The following is a 15,000-nucleotide window of genomic DNA, read 5'->3' on the forward strand; positions in this document are numbered from 1 at the left end:
AAAGAATTGTTCAGTATTGTCAACGCCAGTGAACGCATGAAAGGTTGGCAAAGCCTTTACTCTTTCTGCCCTTAGGTTCTCCATATTGACTATATCCCCATAACCTCAGAGGCAATGGAAAAGGGCAATGTTTTTTTAACATGAGGTCATAGTTTGCTATGGCTAACACTATGACATCTGTGTCTGTGCATCCGATGGGTTTCACCATGATGCCAGGACAGCCTGTTAAATCAACAGTGTCAGGTTCTTCATGATTATTGTCATGGAATAGCAAGTCTTCATTGCTCCTGGTATGGTCTGAAGAAGAATTGATGACCAGTTTGTGTGACGTGCTGTAGTACTCTTAGAGTCTTTGCATCAAAGTAGTTAGTCAGTTCAGCCTTCGTCTTATGTGAAAGGAACCTGCCCATTGGCATGTGTTTTATCTTTGTGCTATACCTGACCTGGTACTTGATTGGTGCTCTTTCTTCCTTTCTTTTATCCCAAGTAACATTCCTTATGTGTCAAACACAAGAATGATTTATTTTAATCATTGTCTCGAGCGAGTGACATCGTCTATATTCAAGGGTAGTGCTACTAGTTTTCCAGGAACATCTGCCCTCTGGTATAAAGCATTGATCATTCCATTAGTGGATCCTATGCTCCTGTATATCATCCATAATTCAGATGTTAGAAGTTGAATGTGGCAGTGACTGTTGTATTTTAGTTCTCTGAGGTCATCTCATGTTTGAGGAAACAATGTTGATATATATATATATATATATATATATATATATATATATATATATATATATATATATATATATATATATAGTATATACACAGTATATATATATATATATATATATATATATATATATACATATATATATATAAACACACTCATAAGAGTACGCGACCCGTCAATTATGACTTCTAAATATTTAAATAGATATGCACACAAATTCAACACCTCCCCTTTTCTAAACTACAACAGGGTATTTGTAGTTTCAGAGTTTACCTCTCAGGGTACCCCCTATCACCATTTATAATAACTCCCTCTCCCCGTAACCAAGGGAGGAGGAGAGAGTGAACAGTTATCCGCCTAGTAATGTCGCCCAGCGTGACCGGAAAGACACTTGCTCTTCATTATATATGGTATATATAATATTGAACTATCCCTTTATGTTGGTCATTTTATTTTCTTTGGAACTGAAAACAATTTTATGCAAATAAGAATTTTTTTTTTTTTTTTTTGGCTGCACTTTCCTCGATATATGGACACGAAACCTTCAGATGAGTTTCTGGTCTCATCTCAACTGACAAACTGATCATTCATCAATTACGAGTCGCCGGATGTGATCGGAATTACCGGTAATTGAAGGATGTGGGATTTTTCGATTCTCTCTCTCTCTCTCTCTCTCTCTCTCTCTCTCTCTCTCTCTCTCTCTCTCTCTCTCTCTCTCTCTCTCTCTCTCTCTCTCTCTCATTTGCTCTTCCTATTTTCGTGTTTAATGTTTTACTATTCATTTTTATTTACTTTTGTACTCTCTCTCTCTCTCTCTCTCTCTCTCTCTCTCTCTCTCTCTCTCTCTCTCTCTCTCTCTCGGATTTGCTCTTCCTATTATCGTGTTTAATGTTCTACTATTCATTTTTATTTCCTTTTGTACTCTCTCTCTCTCTCTCTCTCTCTCTCTCTCTCTCTCTCTCTGATTTGCTCCTCCTATTTTCGTGTTTAATTTTTTTACTCTTCATTTTTATTACCCTTTGTAATGAAATTTATTTGTATATTGTTTCAATATATTGATTATGTTATTTTTACGACTTATATTATCTTCTAATGAAACTGAACAGAAAATTGTTTCACCCTTACATATTTGTATGTTTGTTGGTTAGTCTATCTGTATAGAGGAAATTTCAAGGATTATCTATAAATTTCAGCCAATACGTTGTGGAAAAAAAGGGTAATTCGTTTATGATTTGAATTTGTATCCGTAGATATTTTCCCACTGGTTGAAGTATTCACTTTTGATGTGTTCTGTTTACCTCCGCCAACGTAGTTCGAAAGAGGTTATGTTTTACCCCCTGTTTATGTGTGTGTGTTTGATTGTGAACAGCCTTCTGACCACAATTTTAATCGTAGAGTAATGAAATTTGTAGGGATTAACTGTTTTGTAAAAAGCTGGAAATGATTAAATATTTAAAGGTGAAGGTCAAAGGTCAAGGTCATGGTCGAGCAAAAGGTCGAGAAATAAGCTGCCGCAGCGGAGGTCTGCGTCCTACTGAATGCCCCTATAATTGAAGAAATGTTTCATTCCTTGTCGTCGGCACGGTAGCCTATTGTGAACGTCCCTGCCTGGCAATCAGTTAGACGGGGGTTCACTACACGCTCTAGCTACAGCCTCACCATCCTTTAAGCTAGGGATGGGGATTTGGGAGAGCTTATAGATCTGCCTGTTGAGTCATCAGCACCAATTGCTTGGCCCTCCCGGGTCGTAGATACGAGAGGGCTTGGGTGCTGATTATTTGTATCTATGACCAGTCTCTAGGGTCTTGTCATTCATGAGCGACCTTTAAAATACCTTAAATATTATGATATTTAATGATTTCCTTAAAATTACGTTCACAATCACCTGTAGTCGCACTTATAGGGCTGACGTTGTCCGTGCGTTTTATGTGAAGAATTAGAGATTTTATTATCCACAATCTATCTTGAAAACTCGCATGGAAATTGATAGCGACTAAATTTGATAAACTTATTTATTTAATTTGTGTGTGTTTGAGTTTATGGTATCAGTACTTAGTAATGTTTACGGTATTTGCAGTGATTCGTAACAAAGTAATATATAGGTTATTATTGTTATTATTATAATTATTATTGTTGTTGTTGTTGTTGTTAAAATGGAACCATTAACTTCTTGACAGTCGTCCTATGGATAAAATGTCCATATATGACCAAATCGAGAAACAGACCCCTGACCCGTAAGATCTGTTTGGATCTTTTCTTCATATGGAGGATATCCTTATGTGAATGATTTCTCACAACCATCCTCTCAAGCGGTTTCACGACGTACGTGTTAACACCTTGGTGACGCTGTCATTTAGTGTTGCCGTCTCATTGAGGTTTCTGTTTTAACTCGCCTTGTATTTTGCTAGGATAGATTGGAAGAGATAGGACTTCTGAGAAATCATTTTCCTAAAGATGATCTAATGAGAGAGAGAGAGAGAGAGAGAGAGAGAGAGAGAGAGAGAGAGAGAGAGAGAGAGAGAGAGAGAGAGAGAGAATTTCAAATGATACCATTCTTAAACAGGCTTCACAACCATGGTCATTGATGCAGAGAGAGAGAGAGAGAGAGAGAGAGAGAGAGAGAGAGAGAGAGAGAGAGATATTGTAATGGGTGTTGTATTTACTATGACCGACGACGAAAGCAATTTTAAATTAATTGGATAATGCAAGATGGTGTCACAATTACAACTATCGTGGTTTAAAAGAAAGAAAACTTGTTTCTTTCACTTTGTAACACAAAGAGCGGGTTCCGTTGCCGAGTAATATCGTCAGTTTACATCATGGGGTGTACTGTAGGCATTACTTGTTCTTTGCAACGTTCCTTCGGCCCATAGCTGCATTTGCTTAATATCCTTCTACTTTACCTCCGTTCTTGTTTCCTTTTTTCTATCGTACTGTCCAACATTTTCTAACTTATTATCCAAGTTCCACTTGGAAATTAAATAGCCTCTCAGGCCCCAGCGGTTAGCTATATAGTCCAAATTCATAAAATCAAATGTAAATCCAAAAGTAAATTTCGGCCCTGTAAATATTCAATCTGTTGGTAACTAAACGAACAAATTCTAGAATTGAAAAATGAGTAATATTTCATGCAAGGGTTGTGGTGGCCGATGCGGTAACGTCCTTGACTGGTGAACGCTAGACTGGGATTCTAATCCCGCTCAAACTCGTTAGTTTCTTTGTTTGCTGAAACCTCACCATCCTTGTGAGCTAAGGAAGGGGGGGGGGGCGGTTGGGATTTGGGGGAGCCTATAGGTCTATCTGCCTAGTCATCAGCAGCTATTGCTAGGCCCTCCTTGGTTCTAGCCTGGGTGGAGAAGGAGCTTAGGCGCTGATCGTATATATATATATATATATATATATATATATATATATATATATATATATATATATATATATATATATATGGTCATTCTTTAGGGCATTGTCCTACTTGATAGGGCAGTGTCACTGTCCCTTTCCTCTGCCATTCATGAGCAGCCTTAAACCTTTGAATTGTAACATTTCTTGTTCTCTCAAGTGTTTCGATAATGTGGATTTGACAATAAACACCGGTCTGCATTGTTATACAGAATACCTAAGAATGTATACGATAAAGTGAAGCGTGTATGTCCTATAGTAAGTTAGGTTCCCCTGCGTGATAAGAACTTTCAACTGGACTCCACAAGGTAACTAAGAGGAGTTAGAAGACCCAGGTCTACATGGCTGAGGACTATGAAGCGTGTAGTAGGAGATGATGAATGGAGAAATATTGATTTAAAAGCTCAAGATAGAGACGACTGGCGAAATCTAACCGAGGCCTTTTGCGTCAATAGGCGTAGGAGTAGATGATGATGATGCGTGATAGGATTAGGAAAGCAGCCCATAAGTAAAGTAAGTAAACGGGCTGGGCTTGTTACCCTATAGTCAATTTTTTTTAGTGAGGCAGATTTGCACCGACTCGTAGGGGTGCCCTTTTATCTTGGATAAGTTTCCTGATAGCTGATTGGTCGGAAGTATCCGGACAAAAATAATTCCGACCAATCAGCTATCAGGGAACTTTTCCGAGCTAAAAGGGCACCCCTGCGAGTCTGTGCAAATTTGCCTTACTAAAATGAATTGACTATAGTCATTGACATCGAAAGAGAGGAAGAGAAATGATGATGAGATTTGGAGACGGAAATGATAATCTGATTGATTGATTGATTTCAGGTTTTCTCTCATTCTGACATCTAAGATCATTGACGCCGTTGGTAATCTAAGAGAATTTCCTTGTCAGCATTTGTTGTGGATATAACTCGGTATCTGAGAGGACGGCAGGACCTACTTTGGAATATTGGAAGGGAATTTCTTGTATTTAGGTAATTAAACTTCAAAATTGTTACGGAATCACAATCTGTGTATCGAGGATATAGCTAGAAGTAACATTCACAATTCTTCTTCTTCTTCTTCTTCTTCTTCTTCTTCTTCTTCTTCTTCTTCTTCTTCTTCTTCTTCTTCTTCTTCTTCTTCTTCTTCTTCTTCTTCTTCTTCTTCTTATTATTATTATTATTATTATTATTATTATTATCAATTACTTTAGATTAATGACTTTAAATTTTTTTTTTTTTTTTTTGCTAATATGGTGGTGATTGTAACTTGTTATCATTTTTACATTGTTATTGTAAGTACTTATGAATTATAGGGATTCTAACACCATTGTTATTATTGTTATTGTTATTATTATTATTATTATTATTATTATTATTATTATTATTATTATTATTAATTACTTTAAATTAAAGACTTTAAAATTATCGAGCTTTTTTGGCTATAGGGTGTTGATTGTAATTTATCATTATTATTAATAGTGCTGATAAATTATATGGCTTCTAACACCACCCATTAAATTTCCTAACCCCATTGTTGAAATAATTTATCATTTAAACGGCAATTTGATATAGATAGCGCAAGTCATCTTCTCATAACTGTATAAGCTTTCGTTTAGTCACGCTGGAAATTAAGTAATTTAGTTATGCAATCTGTATGAATTAATAACACTATTTTGGTAGAAGCAATGACACCGTGGTATATACGAAAAACTGTATCTATAGTACATTTTTCAATTTTTTTTTATTTTTCTGGTTTCCTTGTATTTTGACTGATACGCAGTAAGATTAAAGGATCTTATTATTTAATTAATTGCATAAGCCTTGCTGTGTGCTTTAAATAGTTCGAGACACCATTTATATACCTTAATGAGCGTAACTACCTTGAATGCTAGTTACGCGTTTTATCGCCACCGCCGCTTAAAACTACTGTTTACCTTGGCGAAGGTTATCCAAGACGGGGCAGATTCCTTCCACTCTTCACGGTGAACACAAGTGGCTAATATTCTTATAAATTGACGTGAATATTATTTTCAGTATTGCATGGAGTCGTGTGCTGTTTCACAGTGAGAAGAACTTTACCATGCGTTTCATGTAAGACTTCACGTTAATCATCCCTGCTTTCGTAATTACTGATGGGCGGGAAACGAGATCTGCTGCTACGTCCAAAGAAACTTTCCATCAAGATGTTATCAAGTTGGTGACCGTTGGATGGATTATTGCACCGGAATGGATTACTCAACTGAACAAACCAGCGCAAGGCATTCTTTGAGGTAGGTCTCGTTCCGTTTGGCACACAGAACAAGACTTTAAAGTTGCCCTATTATTTTAGTGCGCCTTCATCAAACTTCTAAAAATAATCTCGATTCCTTAATTATCTCTTTAAGTCAGTCAATTTTTTTTTACACTTGCGAGATCCTTTAATTAACTGTGATATTAAATTTTAGAAAACTTTTGTAACTTTGTCTTGTCACAGATATTGAATTTTGTCTCGTTGATTGACAGCTTTCTTTTGTTTTTTTAGGATTCGAGGTATTCGAAGTGTAGGGGGATTTGGTAACCAGTGCCTAGGGTACCAAACATCTGGGCGGCTTCGTTGTCTTCCTGGGAATGTAATAGTTCAAGATAGCTTTTCACCTTGCTGAAAGTGTTGCTTCAGATTCACCTAATAAATGCTTGAATTTTTTGCATTCGTATTTTTTTACATCTCTCTATTATTTTCGAATATGGCGACCGTGACAGGATTGATGAATTTGTTCAGTTTTCCGCCCAGATGTTTTTGCGTAAGTTAGGGATGAAAGTGAATATTTCGATATTTTTTAGCTTATTACATTTTTTGAGCGATTTTTGGCTCGGGTCGTTTTCAGTGTCGTGATATTTTTGGTATTAGACCTTTATTTCCAATTAATTTTGTTCGATTTTTCCTTTTCACAATGTCTAGTCAACTTAAAGTGCTTGTTAATTCTCGTAAGTATATACGAAAGTGTATTACCGAGAATCATCGTAACATTTTTACGTTTCCTTCTATGTCTTTAGCAGAAAAGGGTAAATTAAAGTTGCAGTTTGAGAATTGGATGCACAGGTTGGAGGATTTAGATAAACAGATTTTATCACTGAAATATGAACAGTGGAGTACAGAGGAGGAGGAAGCAAAGTCTGAGCAAGAGTTACAGATGTGTCATAATTATGAAGACAAGCTTTTAGAATGTTTATTGGCTGTTGATTCTTCGAATGATAAGTCATCTGTGCCATCTACTAGTGATCAAAGTGCAGCTCGTAGTTTGCTCAAGAGTCCAGTTGCTCCCCTTCCTACGTATGGTAGCTCTGAGGATGAAGACTTGGATAGGTTTCTTTGTGAATTTGAAGACACTATTAGTAAATTTAACTATCCAGAGTATGACAAACTGCTTTTGTTGAAACAGCAGATTACTGGTAGGGCACTCATTTTATTAAACTCTTTAGAGGCTGATAAGCGAGGTTATTCTTTTGCCAAGGACTTTTTAATTAAAGCTTTTGCATCGAGTGATACTCAGAAATTCAATATTCTGAAACAATTGTCGGAACTTAGGCTTAATGATAGTGCTGACCCGTATGATTTCATTTCCAGAGTTCGTTTAATTGTTGAAAGGGTACGAAAGCTACAGATTGATATTGACTCAGTGCTTCAATATTTCATTTGGGAAGGAATGAATATATCCTTTAGGAATCACTTTATCCAAATTACTAATAATCATAAACCAAAATTGAGTGATATTCTAGAAAATTATTTTGAAGCTACTGAGCGGTATTTGGCAAGCCAAAGGCAGGGAAAACCCAATCGCAAGAATGTGGCCCCAAAGGAAACTAATCAAATTTCTGCTGACAATGCCGCTTCTGCTATGGCCATTAATATAAAACCTGAAACAGGTAAGTCAAAAACCTTCAAGCCTTGCAGTATTTGTACTAAACTTGATGGCACTGAAGCAAATCATCAAATTTTTAAGTGTACAAAATATTGTTCACCCAGTTCTAAGCTTGATAAACTTGAAAACCTACGAGGCTGCATTAAGTGTTCAAATTTGAATCATGAGAGTAACGCTTGTAGGTATAGATTTCATAGTCGCTGTAAACACTGTGGAGATTGGCATTTTAATTTTTTGTGTCTGAAATTGGATGATAATGTTAAACAGGATGTTAAGTCTTTTCAGTCTAGCTCAAAAAGTGAAAAGAGTATGCCTAAAAAGGATGAAAAATCTCGTAAGCAAACCAATAGTAGTGTTGTTAATGTAACTGAAGCTTTTCAGGTAGACTCTGATGTAGAGTCCATTTTACCTACATTTACATGTAATATTGAGGGTAAACTGTTGATTAGAGGCCTTAAAGATAGTGGCTGTCAATCTAATTTTATTTCCAGTACAGTGGCTGAAAACCTGAACCTTAAGGTGATCAGGGATAATGTATCATTAACTTTGAATGGTATAAATTCTTCTCGGAAATATTTAACCAGGTTGGTAGAAGCCAATGTTGAAATTAATGGGGTTGTTAAAGTAGTTAAGGCTTTATGCATTCCAAGTATAAGTATTTCATTGAAGCTTCCTCAATTGGGTAAAGTTGTACAAGGATTCAAAGACAGAGGTTACATGTTAGCTGATAAGAACCTTTCATGTCATGATAACTTTATTGATAATGTCGACTTCATTCTAGGGTCAAAGTCATGCCACTGCTTACCTCAGAATGAGATTTTATTTGGGTTAAATAGAACTTCAGTTTATGCTGAAACCCAGGCAGGGATATTATTGCAGGGTAATACAGACCAACTCCTTCAAGATCTTCCTTATTTACCATATAAAGTTAGTAGTGGTAATATGGCTACAGTTCCAGAGTTCAATATTGATATGAATATTAACAGTTGTCTTTTATCTGACCTTACCATTGAAGAAAGTTTACTCCCTACAGAATTTTCCATATTGGACGAGAAGGGAAACCTTCTAGAATCTCAGCTTGAAAAAGCATTAAACCATGTTTTGGAGGAGAATTGTTCCAGGTACACGAACATGAGTAACGGAGGCCCAGAAGCTGAAGATTCAGAGCTTAATAACAAGCTAGTAAAGTATGCCCTTGATAATATGGTAAGAGATGGTGATGGTAGGATTGTAGTCTCTCTTTTGTGGAATTTTAAGGGGGCTCATCTATTGGGTACAAATTATGAGTTGGCTTTAATGGTGTTAAAATCTAATTTGAAGAAACTTCAAAAAGACGAAAATAAATTATCCCTTATGGACAAAGTATTTAAAGACCAGTTAAAGAGTGGAATAATTCAGAGAATTGACAATCTTCCCCAGTTCCTAGAAGAACACCCAAGTCACAGTTTCCTTCCCCACATGGGTGTATTTAAATTGAACAGGGAAACTACTAAATGTAGAGTTGTGTACCTCTCTAATCTTTGCCAAAAGAGTAAGGGTGGGGGACTAACAATTAGTCACAACCAAGCCATTTTTCCAGGCCCTACTTTAAATCAAAAGATTGTAGCAGCATTATTGCATCTGAGGTTTGGATTTAATTTGCTGTGTTTCGATATTTGTCAGGCATTTAATAATTTATCTTTAAACGACTTGGACAGTAACAGGTTACTTTGTTTATGGTTCCGTGATGTAGAAAAGAAAGACTATACTATTGTAGCTTTTAAGAATGTTAGGCTAAGTTTTGGATTAAGATGTAGTCCAGCACTGCTAATGTTAGCTTTGTATAAGATTTTGATCCTCGATATTGATGATGAAAGTAAGTCTCTGGTCGAACTCAAAAAACTGATATATCAGTTGAGTTATATGGACAACTGTGCCATTGCTTTTGATTCTTCTGCTGAACTTGAATGGGCCTATAAACAGGTTAAAGGTATTTTTGAACCCTACCATTTTAGGTTACAACAGTTCATAACAAATGATTCTAATTTGCAAGAAATCATAGATTCAGAGAATGAGGTTAAGACTGATAGGAACGTAAAGTTGCTTGGTTTAGTGTGGGATCGGGAAAAGGACTGTTTATCCACCAAGCCCATAAATCTTGACATTAAGGCCAATACCAAGAGGGAAGTTTTACGTACTATTGCGTCGCAGTATGATCTTTATAATTTTAATGGCCCTTTACTTAATAGAAGCAGGCTCTTCCTACACAGATTACAATGTGATCAACACTTGAGTTGGGATCAAGCACTGGATAAAGAACGTTCGAGAGAATGGCAAAATATTGCTAAGCAAGCAAATGCTGCTCCTGTCATCAAAGTTCCTAGGTTTGCGGGAAGCAGAGATGACACTTACAAGCTGATAGCTTATTCTGACAGTAGCAAATGTATATTTGGAGTAGTGATATACATACAGTGTATTTCCACAGGTAAGCTAAGTTTTGCTTTTGCAAAAAATCGTATGGTAGGAAAAAACCTTCAATCTAAAAGTATGCCTTCCCTTGAACTACAAAGTATTGCCTTAGCAGTGGAATGTCTCTTAGATTTATACAAAGAATTATCGGGTCCCTCTTGCATTAAACCTATTAAGATTCAGGAATTAAGGGTTTATTCAGATAGCCTTGTAGCTTTATCTTGGATATATTCGCACACTCACAATCTTGATAAACTACAGAAATGTTCTGTGTTTGTGAAAAACAGGTTACACGAGATTAGTGAACTGTGCTTAAAACACCCAGTTATATTTTCGTTTGTATCTGGAGAAGAAAATCCCGGGGATTGTATTACACGTTGTCTCTCTTATAAATCACTCATGCAAACTAACTACCTTACAGGTCCAGACCTTGTAAATGCTCCAAGAATGGAACATAGTAAGGATACTTTGGAGTTTGTGGTACCAGATCCCAAAATGGATATTCAGATACCAGTAAACAGTTTGGGTGCCTACATTAGTAGTAAGGATATAGAAATTGAACATTTTCAGATGACTTCAAGAGTTTCTAGCTTTCATAGATTAATTTTGATTTATCGCAATGTTTTATTGTTTGTCAATAAGCTGAAAATTAAGGTGATGGCTAGGGATCCTGACAAATTTAACCATTTAAAGACTTTTCGCAGTGATCATAATTTTTTTGCAGAGGCTAGTAGATTGTTGCTGTCCAGGGACCAGGGATGTTATTTTGCTGAAGAACTTGAATATTTTAACTCTAGTGAACGTTTACTTAAGGACGTGCCAAGAATAGTTGGACAACTTAATATTTATATTGACAGAGAAGGACTGTTAAGAGTACGAAGTAAGCTGTCCAGACTTAAAGATGAAGGGAGGTATAGGTTTCCTATTTTGTTGTCTAAGGATAGTACTTTAACTACATTGATTATCAGAGATTATCATGAACGGTTTGCTCATGCAGGTGTGTATTCTGTCTTGTCAGAGATGCGTAAAATGTTTTGGATGTCTAAGTCTTATTCTACAGTTAAAAAGGTGTTGAAGTCTTGTGTTGTGTGTCGACGTTTTAATGAAAGGGCTATCAAGCTTAACCAGAACTCTTACAGAGATTTCAGAATTAATGCACCAGAAATTCCTTTCAGGTATATTTTTATGGATTATATGGGTCCATATTTTGTGCATATTAACAGTCAAAAGGTTAAAGTCTGGTTATTATGTATAACTTGTAATTGGAGTAGGGCAATTAATTTAAAACTTTGCTATGACTTGTCGGTAAAGGAGTTCTTAAGAGCCTTCCAGTTACATTGTTTTGAGTTTGGTTTGCCAGAGTTATGCATTTCTGACATGGGCACTCAACTAGTAGCTGGAGCCAACATCATCATGGACTTTCTAAGGGATCCCGAGGTCAAGCTGTATTTGGAGGAAAATGGAGTCAAACCGATTCAGTTTGAACATTTTTTCAAAGGCCAGAGCCAACTTGGATCGATGGTAGAGACTTGTGTTAAGATGACCAAGAAGCTCGTCTATGGTTCTATAAAAAATAATGTACTGAAGGTAAGGGACTTTGAATTTTTGATTGCTCAGACTGTACATTTAGTGAACAGAAGGCCTATTGCTTTCAAAGAGGCTTTGCGTGGGGAAAATTTAGACGCATCAGTTCCTCAGCCTATTACCCCTGAGAGCTTGATTCGTGGCTATGACCTTACTTCTGTTAATATAATTCCCGATTTACAGAGGATACCAGAGATTGCAGATGATCCCACCTATACTCTTAGCAAGTCAAGCAAAATTAAAAACTGCTTTTCTCATTTGAGAAAGGTTAGGAATAATCTTGTGGATTTGTATCATTCGGAGTTCCTGGCTACATTAACTCAGCAAGCTGTTGACAAAAAGAACAGATACCTTCCTGTTAAACATACCTCTTTACAGAAGAATGATATTGTTTTAATAAAAGAACTCTATTGTAAGCCTAACCAGTATCCTATGGGTTTGGTTAAGGAAGTGACTGTCAATGATATTGGAGAAGTTACTGGTGCTGTTGTGTTGAAGGGCAAGACAAGAGAAATTACTAAGAGACACGTTTCTAACCTTATATTTCTTTTAAGGCCTGAGAACCAAATTGAGCAAGACAGTGTTGCTGAGAAGCCTATTGATGATAATTTGCAGGGTCAGACTCGACGCGCATGTAAACCTAGAGTTGCTGCTGAAAGGTGTAAACGGAAAAATAGGAAACTCTTAGGTTTCGAGTAGTTGATCTTGTAAACTTTTGGTTATGGTTTTTAGCTTTAAGGCAATTTGTTTGTTGTCGCTCGGGTATTGAATTAATTGGTATTTATGATTAAATTATTCAATAATTTAATGTTTTGTGGGGAGTATACGAAAAACTGTATCTATAGTACATTTTTCAATTTTTTTTTATTTTTCTGGTTTCCTTGTATTTTGACTGATACGCAGTAAGATTAAAGGATCTTATTATTTAATTAATTGCATAAGCCTTGCTGTGTGCTTTAAATAGTTCGAGACACCATTTATATACCTTAATGAGCGTAACTACCTTGAATGCTAGTTACGCGTTTTATCGCCACCGCCGCTTAAAACTACTGTTTACCTTGGCGAAGGTTATCCAAGACGGGGCAGATTCCTTCCACTCTTCACGGTGAACACAAGTGGCTAATATTCTTATAAATTGACGTGAATATTATTTTCAGTATTGCATGGAGTCGTGTGCTGTTTCACAGTGAGAAGAACTTTACCATGCGTTTCATGTAAGACTTCACGTTAATCATCCCTGCTTTCGTAATTACTGATGGGCGGGAAACGAGATCTGCTGCTACGTCCAAAGAAACTTTCCATCAAGATGTTATCAAGTTGGTGACCGTTGGATGGATTATTGCACCGGAATGGATTACTCAACTGAACAAACCAGCGCAAGGCATTCTTTGAGGTAGGTCTCGTTCCGTTTGGCACACAGAACAAGACTTTAAAGTTGCCCTATTATTTTAGTGCGCCTTCATCAAACTTCTAAAAATAATCTCGATTCCTTAATTATCTCTTTAAGTCAGTCAATTTTTTTTTACACTTGCGAGATCCTTTAATTAACTGTGATATTAAATTTTAGAAAACTTTTGTAACTTTGTCTTGTCACAGATATTGAATTTTGTCTCGTTGATTGACAGCTTTCTTTTGTTTTTTTAGGATTCGAGGTATTCGAAGTGTAGGGGGATTTGGTAACCAGTGCCTAGGGTACCAAACATCTGGGCGGCTTCGTTGTCTTCCTGGGAATGTAATAGTTCAAGATAGCTTTTCACCTTGCTGAAAGTGTTGCTTCAGATTCACCTAATAAATGCTTGAATTTTTTGCATTCGTATTTTTTTACATCTCTCTATTATTTTCGAATATGGTATGACTCAAATAATGTAAGACAATACGTTAAAAGTATACAATCTGCATAATTCAAAGTTGTAAATTTCGGTCCCGTTTATTCGGCTGAAGGTAAAATTTCAACTCATAATTGTTGTTGTTACAAGCCCAATTCTATAAGCCCAAGGGCTCCAACAGGGAAAAATAACCCAGTAAGGAAAGGAAATAACCTACAAGAGAAACCATGAATAATTAAGATAATATATTTTAAGAACATTAACATTAAAATACGTCTTCCATATATAAACTATAAAAAGAGACTTATGTCAGCCTGTTCAACATGAAAATATTCTCTGCAAATTTGAACTTTTGAAGTTCCACATACGCTCATAGGAATATTGTAATAACCCTCTTTAGATAAGTAGAACGGATTCTTAGCAGTTACATTTGCTTTTTCCTAACCAAGAGGAAAGTAGCCACTGAAACAGTTACATAGGTAGTTAACCCATTGAGCGGAGAAGAATTGTTTGGTAATTTCAGTGTTGTCAGGTGTATGATGAATGAGGAGAATGTGGAAAGATTAGGACAGAATATATCGTGCATGGGTTGACAAACTGCAAGAGAAGTAAAAACAATCAAAGTTAGATATTTTTTTATAACAGTAACAACAATAAATTAGATCTTTCATATATGAATTATGAAATCTTCAAGAAGGAGAGAAATAAGATAGAATTGTGTGCCGAATGTACCCTTAAGCAAGAGAACTCTAATTCATGACAGTGGAAGGCCATGGTACAGAGCCTATGGCATTACCCAAAAATAGAGAACAATGTTTTGATTTTGTAGTGTCCTTCTCCTAGAAGAGCAGCTTACCACTATAAAAGAAAAGGAATATGTAGGTATTGTTCGAACTCCATATGGCGACTCTGGATAAAGCATATACAATACTACCGTCTTGGGTTCCTTTCGTATTGTGTATTATGCAGTACTCTGGGCTAGATGTTCTGTACTTGGATTACTTCCAACATTCTGATCTCAAGATTCTGCTTTTCCCGCATGGCTGTCCACTTCTTAAAATTTGCCAAGTTTCGATTCATACTTTACTTTCGATGCATATTTTCGGGGAAAGGTACAATTGTGGAAA

The 15,000-nt window shown here is 36.3% G+C and overlaps 1 protein-coding gene across 2 annotated transcripts; it reads left to right on the plus strand.

Moving 5' to 3' along the window:
- Window positions 1-5,825: 5,825 nt before the first annotated feature.
- Window positions 5,826-13,887, plus strand: LOC137653630 (uncharacterized). 2 transcript variants are annotated; one of them, XR_011046524.1, is made up of 2 exons: window positions 5,826-13,440; window positions 13,692-13,887. XR_011046524.1 is itself a non-coding variant. In XM_068387205.1 (2 exons), exon 2 carries the CDS (start codon window positions 7,047-7,049, stop codon window positions 12,744-12,746), a length of 5,700 nt encoding a protein of 1,899 aa, XP_068243306.1. In that variant the 5' UTR covers window positions 5,826-6,386; window positions 6,638-7,046; the 3' UTR covers window positions 12,747-13,887. The 2 variants fall into 2 exon arrangements, 1 of the variants encoding a protein (XP_068243306.1); XM_068387205.1 differs by having other exon boundaries at window positions 5,826-6,386; window positions 6,638-13,887.
- The last annotated feature ends 1,113 nt before the right edge of the window (window positions 13,888-15,000 follow it).

This window comes from Palaemon carinicauda, chromosome 14, assembly GCF_036898095.1.
Source record: "Palaemon carinicauda isolate YSFRI2023 chromosome 14, ASM3689809v2, whole genome shotgun sequence".
NCBI classification, from domain to species: Eukaryota; Metazoa; Arthropoda; class Malacostraca; order Decapoda; family Palaemonidae; genus Palaemon; species Palaemon carinicauda.

Coding starts and splice junctions, on each gene's coding strand:
- LOC137653630 (XM_068387205.1), top strand. CDS start 7,047: ATGTCTAGTCAACTTAAAGTGCTTGTTAATTCTCGTAAGTATATACGA.